Here is a 17,640-nt window from a genome sequence, read left to right as displayed (position 1 = left end):
CATGGTTTTACAACATGATAAAGCTAATGTGAAAGTAATTTGGTGAAGTTAAGCATAATGAGCATTCTCAGAAGATGAAAATCTTTGTGTATTTATATGCTTTATCCTGTTGGAATTATGTCCAGAATATTCCTAATGTTTTTATTTCCCTTTGATAACTAAATTAATTCTTCTTGATATGTCATTCAAAATCTTTGAAAGTTTATTAAAACTCAGAACTTACCATGAAACATGTTTTCAATGGAAGGTTACAGAAGAATTAGAAAAGGTGAAACAAGAAATGGAAGAAAAAGGCAGCAGCATGACTGATGGTGGTAAGTACATACTCTTAGGAGAAAAGTGAGCGGGAGAACATTAGCTCTGCAGGGGGCCAGCTGGAGGAAGCACTGTTACTAGTAAGTGGAGAGCTGGCTTTTTACAGTGATCTATTTGCTGCTTGTTTCAAGAGGGATGCACAGTACAGAAGTGATATGTGATAACTGATATGCCGTGTTTCCTATAAATCAGCTCAGAGTAGAAGTTTTTCACTATAATTTATAAGACTTAAAAAATTCAAACTATTGATTCAAAGGTAGCCTGAGAAGTAGTTAAGTATGTACTTTGTTCTGCCAATTTAAAAAAATAACATTTCATGTTCAAATGAGCTTCTTTTTTTTCCACTTTATGTACAAAAGGGCACTAAGTATGACTAAATGACATTAAGGCAATGATGTGATGACCTTTTTTAAATTTTTTTTAACTCCTTCCCAGAAGACCTAATTGGGCAGAGGTCAAGTAAAGAGGAATTAATAATCTTATAATAATTGTCCTCCATTATGAGCTAGTTATTTTGTCATGGGCTGGTAGAGATTGCTTAATGCTTTTATGTATCCCAGAAAGAGCTTCTAGAGTTCTGATATGTACTAATTGATTTTCATAAAGAAATATTTAGGTGCTTTTTTTATATTCTAATTGGTAATTCTTTCTTCCCCTTTCCCCCACTGTGTCCATTTTTCTGCAGCCAAATATTCTTGCCCATAAAATGATGCTGAACGCATCCTTAAATACCATTTAGCAACTCTTCCCCTAGAAGCGTTAGTAAGTTCAGCTTCAGTGCATCATCTCCCATCCTAAAAAGTGTCAGGTGTTTAAAATGCTACAAGAACACTTTGTGAATGTCTGTGCATTACTGACTGCGATTTCAACCTTGTTTTTGGCTTAAGACAAAGTGAGGAAAATATCATACAGTTCTATGATAACAAACATTTTTTTCATTCCATGCTGTTTTTGTTTTGCAGCTCCTTTGGTGAAGATTAAGCAGAGCTTAACAAAGCTGAAGCAAGAAATCATTCAGATGGACATTAGAATCGGTGTTGTAGAGCACACATTGCTGCAGTCCAAACTGAAGGAGAAGTCCAACATGACTAGGGACATGCATGCGACGATTATTCCAGAGTCAACACTAGGCTCTTATTAAAAACATGCTGCTTTCATGCTTCTGATTAGTTGGTTTTTATATCAAATTTTATTTAATGTTGCATAGACTCCCAAACATGTTTGTACATCCTTCAGCGTATTCAATGGGTATTTTGGGTATTACATACACATATTATATCATGGTGGTGATGACAGGCAAAGCTTTGCTTTGAATACAGTGTTTAATAAAGTAATTAAAAATTCTCATGTTCAAAGAGCTTTTCACTGATCATTGCCTGTCTCAGAAACTCCCTCCCGGAAGCTCATTCTTAGCCCTGCTGTGTAATCCTATGTATGTGGCCCATGCTTTCTGTGGGTGCTGCTGCTGTCACCCCTGTACTACTGATACAAGTTGTCCCCTTTGCTTTGGTCCACCTGTCTGGGATAGTAAAACTTCTGTGCCTGGAGGAACCGAGGAACCTAAACTTCTCTTGCCTCAGCTTTACAGTTACCGTAAATCACCAAATTTTTAGTGTTCAAAAAATTTCAGTATCCTCATTAACATTCAGCATTATTATTTCTCATGAGAAAAGCCCCTCATTAAAAGTTAGTTAATTTAGTCACATTTAATTGTACTCCTGGAATGAGCAAGAGTGAGTCCACGAATGTCTTGATACGACTGTACCAGCTGTGCTGGGGCCTTTGCATAGGTGCAGCCATGACAGTGCACATAAGATCTGCCCATGGCACTGGTGATATGAGTGAGGCATCATACTGTGCAACCCTTTAGGGCTGGGGATTTAGCTCAGTGGCATAAGTGCCTGCCTTGTAAGCAGGTAGTCGTGAGTTCCATCCCTGATACCGATAAAAACAAGACACACACACAAAAAAAAAAAATTCACTGTGCAACCCTTTAGAAACTGTCAAACATATTAGAGTACCAACTTTAGAAGAGGAGGAAACTAGTCGAATCAGAAGATAGTCCACTCTTGGATTTCTCTAGAGGAACAATCAATAGAAAAAAATATATAGAATTACATAAGGCAGTTTATTAGGTAGATCTAAGATCAGACGCAGGGAAGTTCACAGTGGTCTACTTAGGATGAAAGGTTCGATCCGCAGTATAAAAACAAAAATCCCCAAGGACCATCTGTGTTCTGGCGAGCTGGAAGATGCAGTAGTAGTTCAGCCCAAGAAGATGGAAGTGGCGAGCAGAGTGATGAAGGATGCGACACGAGTCCAAGCTCAAAGGCCTGGGAGCTCAACATAGTCAGCTGTGCTACCCTGCATTGAAAAACTAAAGAAACTGGAAACTCATACTCAAGATGATGGTACAGATGAGAGCTCTTTGAAAAGGAGCACGCTTTCTGTTTTTATACCATCCAGGCTATAAGCCTTTTTGGTTGACGGCAGCCACATACTCAGAACTGTACATTACAAATGTGCTAGTAATTCTTGGTCCACTCACATTGACGTACTATGACTGATGGTCATATCCACCTTATTTTGAAAAGGCAATGTGCAGCACTACCCAATCACTCTCCTTCCCCAGGCCCAAGTGTGACACTGTACTTACCAGCAGCACAGGCTGTACAGCTGACTTCCCTAAACTGGCTTTCAATTTTGTGAGTCTGGCTGAGGCACTGGACACATCTTCATGAAAGCATTTTCATGATAATGAACTGATGTAGTTTATTATCAGCGGCTATGGTTGAGCTCAGATACATGAGCTGTGATACCATGGGGCTCAGATATGAGATACTGTCTCCGCTGAGGCCTGCATCACTCCAGAGGAAAATTCCTGCCCAGAATTGGCTACAAAGCAGGTCACTCGTTTAAGGGCAACCTAAATCTGGCTGTTCCTGTCCCTTCCGCAAGAATGCTTTGTTCTCTGGGTTACAATCCTGCCAGCCTCTCCACTTGTCTACCACAGCCAGTTGCAACCCCCTCACCATTTTCCTCGAACAAATACCGAGGTGGTGGGTACCTCCTGGCCTTTTGTTCCCCAAGAACAACTGCTCGTCCCAGACGCCTGCTGCACCCTGTCTTGCTTGCTTCCCATCCTGCACCATAATAGGTGGCAAGAGATGGAGAAGTCACTGCAGGGGTCCTGGACAACCAGCACCACGGAAAGGTTGCTAATAGACAAATGTTGATGAAAATGTTTTATGCTTAGGACAAAAGTAATAAAATAATATTTTAATAATTTTATCCCTTGAATTTTATTTTTTCTTCACATTTTCTTTCTAGATATATTACCCCAATATTCCCACAAATCTTTTATTTTCCCTCAAACTGTGTAAGTTTAGGTAAGAAAATTGATGTATATAAACTGCTACCTAAGAATGGCAATCAATATAATGACACATAAGCCAGTTTACCTAATTTGTAAAGAAGAAAGAAAAAATCCATAGTGAGATAATGAGAAATATGAGAGTCTAACATTATCTTCATTCTTTATAGTCATTGGGAAGAACCTAACAGAAGTGAAACATAACTTTTGGTCCGGAGAGCTCATTTGCATAGGTATTCTCATGGCTGAGCAGTATTTTGATTAACTCAAGGCTGAGAGCTCTTGCAGGTAAATCAGAGCTTTCCTTAAGACTGTTTTTTTCTCAGAAGCAAAGTGCTCTGTTTTTTGCAAACACAAAGTCTAAGAACTCTTCAGTGTATGAGCAGCATATATTTGTTTTCTTCTCTGAAAGAATCCAATTTACTCAGGCTGACTGTAGGTCCCTTTTTCTAGTTCCACAGAATATTGTGCATACCTGGGATAAAGAATTTAAACTGCATAACAGGTTTTTTCCCCCTTCTGTCCTTCCTAAGGAATTGTGCTGCTTGAGAGTATGGAAAAAATCATTTTAAGTTCAATTCTTATAGCCACACACAGAAAGTGTCTAGTAAGTAGTTAGAAGGCGGACAGGTAAATGATTGGCATTGTGTCATTTCAGTATCTTCTAGCTCCTGTTTTATAGCATGAAGAATTTAATGGCTGTAAGCCTGTGTGTTTGGAATAATAATTAAAATTATAGTTTTTTCCTGTGGTATTTGGATTAGAATTGGAAAGATGAGTACTAACTCATTTTTCCTGCCTACCGTGTTTTCCTGAAAATGAGACCTAACTGGAATGAACTAACCAGATCCAGCCCCAGCTGGTCATTCCCATAGTGATGGGCCGCGTCACACAGTAGGTTGTGCCTCACTATTCTCTGGCTCTGGATACCCCGCGGTGGCAGGCAAGGCAAGGACAGGCTGATCGGGACTGGTCTTATTTTCAGGAAAATGCAGCATGTAAGCTTTTACAGTATATAAGTAAAACAACTATTAAGTCCAGATACAAACTTTTAAGTCCAGTTTTATCCTCTAAGAATACCCAAATGCAGTGGCAGCTCCTGGGAACTGTGTGCAGTACCTAGCACTTAGATCTTAGCATCTAAATTCTGGAAAGTGCCTGGTACCTAGAATAGAGCAGAGAGCACAAATGAGCCAAAAATGTCTTGCTCTCCCACAAAGCACCCAGAGAATAGTGGGGAAATGTTTAAAAGAGACAGCTGGGTACTGGGGTAATGAGCATCACAGCAGTCACAGTAACCCATTCAGATGTAAATAAAAGTAAGTGGAGAGATGAGAAAGGTTTTCTTTGAAATGATAGCTAATATTAAAAAAAAATACCAAGTTTAGAAATTCATAACCTGGCAGCACATTTTCATGCAAACAAATAATTATAAATTGTTTGAGTGAGAATCATCCATCCCTACTAAAAATAGTAGATGAAAGGTTAAGAAATGGTATTTCTATAGCCTCAAAGTGTGTAAGGTATTTCACAAAGACAAAAAATTATAACTCTTACAGTAAAGAAACCTAGCAAGACAGCACTTAACTAAATGATCAGGGTTAACGTGGCTAATAATTGGACAAATAGACCTCATACACATTCTGAAAAGGGCACAGGTTTATGAAGTTTCTGCTAAAAATGCATAACCTGGATTAATCTAATCATGGAACATCAGACAAATTCAAATTGAGAGATTTGTACAAATGACCTATTTTCTTCAGAAAATGATAAGGTCATGAAAAAACAAAGGCCAAGAAACTGCTCCAGAGTAAAGGAGACTAAAGAAACATGCCACCTAAATACAATGACAATTCCATATTGGACCCTGAGCCAGGTATTTTTTTTTCTTTTGCAATAGAGCATATTTTGACACTAATGGGGAACTGTGAATAAGGTCTACAGATTGGTTTATGGCATTTTAATTTTTTGATCTTGATACTTGTGCTGTGGTTACATAAGAATTTTCTATATTCTAACAAAAGTATTTGTACAGGGGTATCAAAAAGATAATTTAGTACATTTAGGAAGCAAAAATGTATGTTTACATTTGTTTATTCACACACACACAAAGAAAATGAATTTAAAAAATGTGGTATGAGTTAAATGCTAATTACCCTGATTTGATTAGTACAAGTTATGTGTGTTTTGAAGTATCATACCATTAATATGTACAGTTAACACTTTAAAAAACAATAAGAAATGCTCTTACTTTTAAATGATTTTCTATGCTATTTTTCAAGTTTTTGTTTTTGGGGTTTTGTTTTGTTTTTTTGTACCACTGTAATCAAACTCAGGACCTCACGCTTACCAGGCAGATGCTGTGCCACTGAGCTGTATCCCTAGCCCATTTTTCAGTTTTGTTTTTGTTTTTTTGTTTTTTTTTTTTTTTTTTTTTTACCAGAAAGTACCTAACATTGTGCTGAACACAAAATTAGTGTGATAATAAAGTTATTCTTTATAAATCTTACAAGTCACTAGAAAAAGAAAATGTGGCAAATTGTAAAAATACGGGAAATCTAGGGAAAAATATACAGATATTCATATATGTCAGCTTTTCAACAAATCTGTAATTATTTTTTTAAAGTTTTTAAAATGATGGTTCTTTGTGATGCTATGCTCTTGTGGAAAACAGCATCTCTCTGAATGAAAGAACAAACATTTGTTGAAAAATGGTCTGACCAGTCAGCCGTGGTGGCTCACACCTGTAACCCCAGCACTCGGGAGGCCAAGACAGGAGGATCCCTGTGAGTTGGAGACCAATCTGGGCTACAAGTGAGTTCAAGGCCATCCTGAACTGCAGAGTAAAACCCTGTCTCAAAAAAAAAATTTTTTAATGAAAAAAAAAGAAAAAATAGTCTGATCTTTTCAGTGAAGTGTTCTGTTGTTTTACGTTTTTGATTTTGTTTTTGTCTTGACATTATGCAGTCTAGGCTAGCTTTGAGTTCACAGTGATTGTTGCCTCAACCTCCCAAATGCCAAGATTACCTGCATGCACCATCATACCCAGCTCTCATCAGTGAAGTTCTATGACCCAGTATACAAAACTTGAACTTGCAATTTTACTGACTGAGAATAAGGTTCTGACAAATCTAAGAAAATTTCTTTCTACCTCTTTGACTTTTAAAGTCAACATTTCATATGAATTTTACATAAAATAAAATTCTCTTTAATCAGGAAAATTTGAAAAATGTTAAATTTTGTCTCCTTCAGAATATCCTATGTATATTATGACTCTAAAAGCAGTGACTGTTCCATTGTTTTATGTAAATATTTAATCTCATGTCTCTTTCACAAGAGCACATGAAGAATGCAATTTTAGGTACACAAATGTCTGAAAATCCTACAAGATTTGGGATCAGTTTCTAAACCTTTATTAGTGATTAAGTGAACATGGGTAAGAAGCAGAGACACATGTCATTATGATTCATAACTCTCCTGTGTGTATAGTTAACAAGTCTGCCATGCTCTTTGAGTATAATAGACTTAGAGGATTTATGATATTCTGTAGAGAATCTAGAGCTACAAGGTCAAATGATTTTTTATATAAATCAAAAAGATCTTGGGGAATAGTTCAATGGCACCATACATGCCTGGCATATAGGAGGCTGTGGACTGAATCCCACCACCTAATAATAGCAAGAATAAGTTTAAAGCAATCTGTATTATACCAATGCAGTTAGAGTGTTTGGCCCCAGGTGTGGTCCAACAACTATTCTCACAACTTCCTTGTCCTTTTAAAACTTAATAACCAAATGATGAAATCTAAACTTTATATTTAAAAAGGAAACCTGGCAGTTCAGAGTTAAAATGCTTTTGCAAACCTTTTTAAAGACTCTAATACACAGAGAGAAGAGAGCAAAGACCATGTTCACATTAGCATGTCTAAATCACACATCTCAAGCAGTATAGATCCATAATTGTATGCTTTTAACCAAGCACACAAAGTGCAAGTCTGTGATTGCTAACTCCCCCTGCCCCGTAGTCTTATTTTAGGTTTGCCATGTTCACCTATATTTTTTGCCATTGTAGAGCTAGGTACTGTTCAGACATTTCCAACTGGGCATCAGATTGTACTCTGCAGTCACCATTTGCCCTTTCTAGTCCTAAAATTGCATGAATTTAAGTCCTTATGCTCTACCATTGGCAATAACTTGTAATCAAGAGTCAACTCATAGCACCTCTAAAGAGCTAATTGTCATACATTCAGAAACTTTGAGAGACAGTTTAACTGTTGGTAGCTCAAAAACAGCCCATTACGAGAGTATTTACACCACAGAAGTAGGAAAACACTACAAATCAAGGCTTTAAAAAACACCCATAGAAAATAAAATAGGGAGTTAGCTTACTAGCACACCACCAATAACAAGTATAATAATGTTCCACAGACCAGAACCAAACACACTAAATCTGTAACAGGAAGTTCTACTGTATTTTAAGGTGGATTATGATAGTGCTAATTGAATTAGACCAGATTTTTAAACTGTTCTCAAAAATTATTAAATCTGCATAAAGTTATTCAGTGTGTCAAATGTGCATCTCCTGTATGATTTTATTGATATTACTTTCCTGCCTTCCTAACTGTCGTCCGTCCCTTTACTGCTTCTCAAATCAATAGGCTAGAGCGGCCCGGCTTCTTCCTACATGGCAGATTCAAAGATTATGCTCATACAACTGAAATAATGTAGAATGCACAAGTAGTCCAATTATTTAGCCATAAAAAAACTAATTTAGCTCACTGCATCATTGATCCATTTAATTGTACAGCGGCTTCCTATTGATAACAGGAAATGTCCCTGATCTGACCGTACTGAAAATGAAACTCACAACTATAAATTTCAGTGAAGATTCTACATTATACATAGGGGCTAAAAATCACATCCAGGGTTTAGTAGGTTTTTCTTAGTCTTGCTGACATATTTACCATGCACATGACCTGATGTCTCTTATGCTTTCTGAAATTCATTTGTCGTTAAATGTTACCCACTGTTTATGTTTCTGACCGGATGTTTTATTTCACACAGATATTGTGATAAAATTTAAGCCATCTATTCATTCTGTTCTTGAGGACCATTAGGCAGTCTACAAGCGTTATGGAGAGTGCTGCTGATTTCCACGGGCTACCTTCAGTCATGTTCCAGGTCTCTTGGTTTAGACAGCTGCTATGTAGGACACCTATGTGATGTAGTTGTGACACACATCTGCTGGGTAACTACTCTATTTTTGTAGTGTCAGGTGCTGAGGAAACCAAATATAAAAAAGGCGTAGTCTTTTCCTGCATGAGCTCATAGCCCAATGAGAAAGATACGTGTATATAAATAAAATGTTGTTGTGGTAGGTTTCATAAGAGGTAAGCAGTGTAGTATTGAAGCTGAGTGAGGAAGTAGTTCTAACTTCAAGGAAACAAAGAAGAATTCATAGAACTGGTCCTTGAAAGATGAGTAAAATTCTACCAGCAAAGACAAGGAAAGCACCAGTCCAGGCAGAGAGCATAATAAAAGTCATGAGGCGGAGAGGGGTGTCGTGGGACCGGGTGGCACGGAAGGATTAGAAGAACTCTGAGAGAACAAAAAACAAGGGAGGGTTTGAAGGGCAAGCTAAGGAGACAAAAGAAAAGTGGACGTATGATAATAAATCAGGAAACAGAACTATTTGCAGTTGCACTGTTGAGGAATGAATGTTGAGTTTAGTCTTCTAGAACTTTTCAGACGGAAAAAGAAGCATCAGGAAGATATTTCTGCTATGAGAACAGGTACAGTGATAGTAATAATTATAATATCACCCCCATGTGAGCCAGGAACTCTGCTAAGCACTTCATATCTAGTATCACATTTTAGTTTTCAGCTAAGGGAGGTATTAGTTCCACGTACAGGTATGAAACAGGTCTAGAGAAGCTACATGACATGCAAGTGACACACTATAGTGGTCCTGGGTTATGAGCCGGGTATGTCTGACCCATGATGTATTATGAAGCTAATACTGAGTCAAGTTGGTTATAATTTAAAATATTTTAAAATCATAATTATCCTTTATTATTATTTTTGAGGAACTTTATAGGTGTATTAAATTATCACAGTACCTTGAAGAAAAAAATCATGCCATTGATGAAGTTAGAATCCTCGCCTGTCTTGGCCTTACTTCTAAACATTGCTTCTTTGAGGATCAAGCCCTCAAAATATGAGGGGTTTTTTGTAGGGCTCCATTTTTGAATGATAACATTACATAATGCACAAAAGAACAAGACTTTGGGCCAGGAAGGAGACTCTACTTGCTTTGAACATTATTGAAAATAAGTATATTGGAAACATGCATGTGGGTACACTCAAATAGCCAGCTGCAAAAACCTTCCATCAAGAGAGGGCATGAGATCTCTTGTAATGAGATATAATAGGAACACTTAATCAGAAACTAACATGTAATATGAAAGGATGAACCAACCTTCCACGTCCTTAGACAATGCCAACAGAGCAAAGAACATGGCTGTCCAGGGATTTCATGATTTTGTTCAGGTCAGAATCAAGAAGTAGCAGTGCTAGAGGTTCAACCCAGGGATCAGAGCAGTCAGTAAAATAGGGGCTGGGGATTTAGCTCAGTGGCATAAGCACCTGCCTTGCAAGCAGCAGTTGTGAGTTCGATCCCTGGTACCGATAAGAAAAAAAAAGTCAGTAAAATAAGTGTTAAACTTTAGATAATACAGATCAAAGAAAATGAAACTAAGATAAAATGTTCCTATATCTTAGTCTAGACAAACAGGAAATGTGTAGGGATTTGGGGTGGAATCCTGCGGACCCAGAAGTGCAGTCTTGTTTCTGACCCCTTCGTTTAAGCAGATGCTGTTTAGTTCTAGTGTGACTTGGATTCTGGAGGGGACCTGAGTGACTGGTCTCAACACTTACCAGCTGATCATGAATAGTTAAGCCCCACCTGCCTGTGTGTACAGTTGGGTAGCTGAGAATTGGCAAGGGTTAATGCTGTTCTACATCTTAGGGCAGAAAAACTAGAGCCTTTACCTTGAAACCTAACCTCATGCTTGAGGTGGGTAAGATCCTTCAGAGGCAGTGAAATGCTGGGCATGGTGGTGCAGGCCACTCTCAAGAGGCTGAGACAGGAGGATTGCTGCCAATTAGAAACCTCCCTGGACTATATAGTGAGTTCAGAGCCACCCTGAACTATATAGTGAGATCCTGACTCAAAAAAAAAAAAAAAAGAAAAAGAGGTAGAAAATGAGAAGGAATTGGAAATGCTTACCCTCAGGGACTGGGCAGAGAATGAAAACTAACATGAATGCTTCAGATAAGTAAAGGCAAGTCAACAGAATGTGGCCTCTAATGTCTCCTTTCCCTTCTCTGTTGATTGCCTGTGTACTACATTTATTTTTAGTTTTGATTTGTAATTGAAGAAAACCTTTAAAAAGAAAATCCCTTATGGTAAAATGAAGGTAATGATACCTAGCTCATGGGAAAGCTGTGAGGATTAAATGGGATAATGTGTGTAGCTGAATCTATTAAGTGTTCAATGCAAGTTCATTCCCACCACCTCCAACACTGCTGCCTACCCTCCCACTTCTGAGGGTTACACGGTTTGGTTTATTAGTCCTTTGATCTTATCATCAAAACAGAAACAGGTTTGATTAAACTGGGTGTGGATGATTTCTATGTACAGTGAGAGAAAAGAAAAGAATCAAGCCTTTGGTTTTCAAATCAGCTTTTACAGGGTATTGAAGAGGTGCTCTTTGGCACCGTCCTTTTATGGGTGAGAAAATTGAGGTAATCAACTGAACAGAAGTGCCCTCTCCAAAATTTGATAGTTGTAGTCAGTACTCTGCCTGACATTTTCTTCCCTTTTGCCTAGCATTTGGGAGATTTTAGGGAGTTGCAAAAAGGAAGCTAGTCAATCATTCCTTACTACCTATCTAGCTCTGGAGCCAAGAAGATGCCAGAACCCCCTTCTATGAAGACTGTACTTTAGCTATTGTGTTTCAGCACTGACATTTTACAAGTGCAAAGGTGGTAATCATTTGCCTATTATCTTTCCTTCCCCCTTATTACAAGCAAATAGTGTTTGTGATGTTAGGGATAACCATTAGTTCGACTCCATGGACTCATCTTTCTTTTAATATGGCTTATGTATTTTATCTTAGAAACTCACGTACTCTTCAAAGCAGAGTTCCATTTTACACGTTAACTCCTTTATGGCTCGGAGCCCCCATAATGTGCATCAGGCTCCTAAGATCATCCAAAGGCAATGGGACTTTGACCTTGAGATCAAACACATGCTGTTAGGGCTCTGAGTTTCACATTTAAGCTCTCTGTCATTTTCTGCCTCATTCAGGGAACACAGAAATAATACCTTCAATACCTTCAGATACCAGTTCCGCTGAAAAGGTTTTCTTTGTTGTTATTATTACTGAAGTATGATATTGTACCTTATATTGTATATCTATATGTACAGAGTTTACATATACCTGTCCTTTATACCCATTTACATGCACTATTTTGATTTATTGCAGTAGAGAATTTAGATATGAACGGTCTATAGCCTAATTGAAGATAGAAAGCCAGAGCCTAAGTGTTCTGACTTTGTTTCCCAACATTTTAGTTTTCTTTACAATGTGAGAAGTACTATTTTAGAATTATTATTATTATGTTTAATGGCCCTTAGTCTACTGAACATGCCTATACATCCATTCCCACTGAAGATTCCCTTCCAGTCACAGAATGCGTAGGGTAGAAGTCATTATCCTGTTTTAATGTAAAGGAAACTGAGGCCCAGATGAAATGACCTCAAGCCATTCAGATGCTTAGTGTGGAGTCAGAGCAAAACAGACTCTTGGCTGGCAGGCCAAGACTCCTGTGAGAATCCACAAGAACTAAATGAACATTTCAAGTATATTTGTTGAAAGAATAAACTCTCAAGGTCTCTGGCAGTTAGTACCTAAGAAGATAAAGAAGAATATTAAAAATACATATGCACTCTAGTGACAGTGTCCAGTCTTAGCTGGAGCAAGAGCTCAAAACACCTGTCAAGGCCGTCTATAATGAGAAATGGCCATGATTTGAATGTTCTCCTTTATCTCGCTAAAACTGTATAACCCAAATTTTATCCAAGACTTCAGGCCTGAAGAGCTCAAACGGTGTTTTGTTATTAATATTCACCACCACACCCTTTACTGGTTTGGGCATGTTATTAGCTTCACTTTTCAGATGAAAATACAGCCTGAAAAGGATCATAGCATGTGTGTCTGGGCTCAGAATTCAGAGGCTGCCTCTTTTAGCACATCACCTATGTCTGATTTGACTTTACTTTCCTATCAGAAACAACACAGATAAACCAAGTGCTATGCTGTCATTTCAGCCCGAGTCTCCAGTGTCAGTGTCTGACCAAAATAATAAGATCAAAGCCCTAAGACTGCGATGAAAATGAAAGTCTGTGATGAAGCAAGATTGGCAAAAAAAGCTATTATGTATTGGCCTGGATTCTCAAATGTTGTTTGAAAAATATTAAAATCACAGATGTGTATTATTATATAATAGCATTAAGACCCAAACCTCCCAGTGCAACCAGCTTAGAGATCCAAGCAGCAGTCACCCAAGAACTAGACTTTCAATATTTTCCCTTTCTTATTTTTTTCTGGATACTGAGGTATAATCTAGCCTTTGTTTTGCTCTGAGCCAGGTCTTGCTAAGTTATCCAGTTGCTCAGGCTGGGCTGGAACCTGTGATCTACCTGCATCACATTTGATTCTATTGTAACCACTTTAGCATGATCATAAACATTCATGTAATAATTTCACAGCTTCAGATACTTTACTGTTTCCGTGAAATATGTTTTTAAAAAAAGCAGGTCACTGACACCTGACATGAACAACACCCACACCCACTGAAAAGGCTATAAAAAGTGTCATCCTGTGTGTCAGTGGTCATCTGATCAAGAATCTCATCACTGTCACCTGAAGCACTTGTGAAAGGGAATGGAGTTTCCAAAAACTCAAGTTGTATTTCCAAGAATTTTATCTCACCAATACAAAAATCACATGAAATTATTCATAGCAGTATATTTGTAATCACAAAACTTGGGAACAAACTGTTTATTAATAAGCACTTGGTTGAACAGATTGTGGCACAACTATGCAACTGACCATTCAGTTAAAAAAAAGACTGAACAGATTTTTATGCATCAATAAGAAAAATTCCAAGAATATATCAGTAAGTAAATTAAATAATGTACATAAACTCAAGTAGCCATAGGATGCTGCTATCATTCATAAACTATAAGATGGAAATTTTTCACATTTTTCACATACTGAGTATCTTCTACAATCCAGGGACAGTTATAGCTCATGAAGAGCTATAAAAAAGAAAACAGATGTCTTCAAGCCTTCAAGGAGCTTATTATCATTTTTTATTCCAGGGCACTTGTGTTTGAGGCCCCTTGACAAATGTCTTTCTTATTTGTAAGACATACACATATCTTGTGTATGTGCTCAGGCAGCTGCTGGAGTTAGAGAGAACTAAAAGACTGACTAGAATTCTAGAATGACTAGTCATTATCCCTCCCTCTAGTTTCAAGGCCTCTCCTCACATAGTAGTTTCCTAGGGCAGTTTGCAGTAAGACCATAAACTAAGTGTCCTCGTGCAATAGATTCTCTCACAGTTGTGGAGGATACAAGTCCAAAATCTAGGTGTCAGTAGGGTCGTGCTCCTCTGGACACCCTTGATAAGAATCCTTCCCAGCTTCTGGTAGCTTTCAGTAATTCTTGATGTTTCTTGGTTTGCAACTGCATTACTCTCACACTTGCCTCTAATATCACATGACCTCTGACATCACATGACCTGTGTGTCTGTCTGTCTTCATATAACTTTCTTATAAGGATACTTGACATTGGATTTTGAGTCCATCTATTCCATTCTGGCCTCATTATCAAAAACCCTAATTCCAAATAAGGAATTAAGATTAAATTAACTTACAAGGTTTGGGTGGGCAGAGATTTTAGAGTGACACTGTTGAACTCCTTTTCATGTGGTCTTTTCACGCGGGCACTCCATCAGAAAGAGAAAATATTCATAGGCAGCTCAAAGTTCTCAGAAGCACAAATACAGAAGCCACCTGGCCTTCTAAAGACTTACCAAGTTAGCAGAATGTGTCAAGCAATATTTTAGATGCTGAGATCACAGTGAAGGAAACACAGGCCCAATATCCCGTGTCTGACAACTTCCATAGACACAGTACCACTGAACTCTTTCTTAGAGTGAATTGTTTCTTGGAGTGAACGTGTTGTGATAGTGTGGAAAGAATAATGAACTACATCTGACACCTGGGCTCTCACTGCTATGAATTCCACACAGACTAAAAGACGATATAATTCAGTCATCTCCCTGAACCTCCGTTCCCTCATCTAATTAGTGAAGAGTTTGAACCAAACAGTCTAAGGTCCATCTAGATCTAGATGTCTCCTACATATAAACTACTTTTCCTTGGTAAAACAGTTTTTTAATTTTTATCCCCTTCATGAAGTTTTTAGAAATAGCTAATGCTTTAGGGAAGAGTAAGGAGGTGGTGAAAACTTTATAATTTTAAAACTTTATAAAAGGTAAGAAAAAGGTAAGAGGTTCCTGGACAGCTTGAAATTACCTCTTCCTTTTTCCCCAAATATTTGGACTCCAGAATTGTGACACTTTCTTAAATTATTAATACACATCTGCTCAAATTATAATTTGCATCTCAATTGACCCATTTGGCAGAAGTGACAGACAGCAAATTGTAATCTGGAACGACATCATATGATTTTTTAACATTGCTGTCTCTACCATACACCTGTTACAGAGAACGCCAGATGTTAGTCAACAGATGTTCCTGGGACTCATGAAGAAAAGCAAGTAACTACTCCTGTGTTCTTACCACTAAGAAATAGTGATACCTGGTAGCACACAGTACTGGAATGGCATGAGGATCAGCCCTCACGTGGCATACCTATGTTGCGTTAAGCAAGTCAGTAGACATGAGAATATAGGAGAGTATGTTTGGTTTTTAGTTTCTGCTTGTTTGTTGTCATTTTGTTTTGGGAATAAATGTTAACACTATTTTGAATAAAAGATATCTGTATGCCAGTGTTTCTTTCAAACTGTGATACAGAGATTATGTGCATCACATGAATTAAAATGCGGATTTCTAGACCAGTCTCAAAGAGTGAGAACAGTAGACTTGATAATCAGCCCACACTGAAAACATCTACTAGCGCCTCATGAACCCCATTACTCCCTGTTCTTTCTTCTAGGCAGTTTGGATTTCAGGTCAGGTCTTCACAAATTCTATTCTGGCTAGAATTCAAGAATTAGCACAGCCATCAGTGCTCTGTCCATTACCAAGTACACCAACTTCTCATTCCCCATTACTGTCAAAAAGGCTGTAGGGACGCAAAATCCAAGGGCAAAGCAAAAAACAGAACCTGAAGAATCGTTCCAAACAATTAGACCTTGTCATGGAGCAGCTAACTGTGGAAGGAGAAATACAGGGCTATGTAGGAAGGCCGTGGAAAGGCTCAGCAGCCTGCATCAATCAGGTGGTTCTCACCACCATGCAGTGGGGCCAACTTTCAAGACATAGCGATGGCTAACAGCAGATCATGCCCTTATGGACTGCCACTGATAAAATTAAGAAGGTTACATGAGATATTTTGAATATATTTAAAACTTTACAATAGAAGAGTGAGATTAAAAAAAAAATGAGTGAGATCTTGAGCCAGAAAAAATTCCCTTATCTTAAAATTTAATGTGGCCTATTACCCAAAACATGGTTAAGCTTTTACCACTGAATCTGTAATCCAAGTATGTCTCAATGGTCTGTGTGGAATACAGACCATGGGAAAATCAGGCCCTTGCCTGTGTGGAGTGTCTAATTCACTGGGAAAGAAAGTCACTGAGTAAATAATCATGTAAACAACAGCAAAATTAAAAGCTGTACTGTCTTATTACAAAGAGATTCGTGGTGCCGTAAGGGTATAATGGAAAAACTTGATCAAGTCTGGAAAGAGGACCAGAAAAGAAAACACAGAACTGACATGTAATCTAAGAACTAAAAGATGGAATTAATGAGACTCAAGGGCTGAGAGCATTTCAGACAGAAGAAATAAGGTGTGTAAAATTCTTGCAGTGGAATAAAAATGTACAAATATAAGAAGCCATGTGGGCCTGGGTGTAAAAGGCAAGGGGTGGGTCCCGGATGCATCTGGTTTCTCCAGCAGAGACCAGACTTTGCAGGACCTTACTCTAAGTGCATTGCTGTCTAAGAACAATGAGAATCACTAGAAAAGAGAAGCAGAGGTTTGTAGGTTCAGAGTTGTATTTAGAGAAGATCTCTCCTATGGCTGTGTAAAGGGCAGAAGAAGAGGACCAATCTGGATTCGAGACCAGTCAGGGTCCTTGATGAGTAATTTTATGTGTCAATTTGACTGGATCAAGAGATAACCGGACAGTTGGTAAGACATTATTTCTGAGTGTGTCTGGGAGGATGTTTCTGGAAGGCGTCAACACTAGAGTTGGTAAACTGAATAACGAAGAAGATTGTCCTCATGTGTGAGCACTGTCTTATCCAATCCACCAAAGGGCCAACAGAACAAAGGCAGGGGAAAGGTAAATCCGCTCTGCTTGAGTTAGGAGACCCATCCTTTCCTGCCTCTCAGACTTCTGGATTCCTGGTGCTCAGGCCTTTGTGCCACTGACTTTCCAGAGCCTTCATTTTGCAGACAGCAGAATGTGGGACCTAACCTGCATCACTGCATAAGCCAATCCCTAGAAATGACACCTCTTTACCCCCATTTCTATCTGAGACAGTGTCTTGCTAAGCAGTTCACATTGACCTTGAACTCACTATATAGCAGGCTGGCCTGGAACTCACAGTGATCTTCCTGCCTCAGC

General features: G+C 38.3%; 1 protein-coding gene across 2 annotated transcripts in view; it reads left to right on the top strand.

Annotated features, from left to right (window-relative positions):
- Window positions 1-1,670, top strand: part of Ift57 (intraflagellar transport 57) — a 68,548-nt gene extending 66,878 nt beyond the window's left edge. For both annotated transcript variants that reach the window (XM_063224904.1, XM_003469255.5), the window contains 2 exons: window positions 248-314; window positions 1,278-1,670. In XM_063224904.1, the coding sequence (XP_063080974.1) occupies window positions 248-314; window positions 1,278-1,456 (246 nt within the window). In that variant the 3' untranslated portion in view covers window positions 1,457-1,670. The remainder of the gene's footprint in view (window positions 1-247; window positions 315-1,277) is intronic.
- The last annotated feature ends 15,970 nt before the right edge of the window (window positions 1,671-17,640 follow it).

This window comes from Cavia porcellus, unplaced genomic scaffold (genome assembly GCF_034190915.1).
Source record: "Cavia porcellus strain 051 isolate PalLab524CR breed Dunkin Hartley unplaced genomic scaffold, mCavPor4.1 scaffold_15, whole genome shotgun sequence".
Lineage (NCBI taxonomy): Eukaryota > Metazoa > Chordata > Mammalia > Rodentia > Caviidae > Cavia > Cavia porcellus.
The sequence above is the reverse complement of the archived record's forward strand: the minus strand, read 5'-3'. Positions and strand labels throughout refer to the sequence as shown.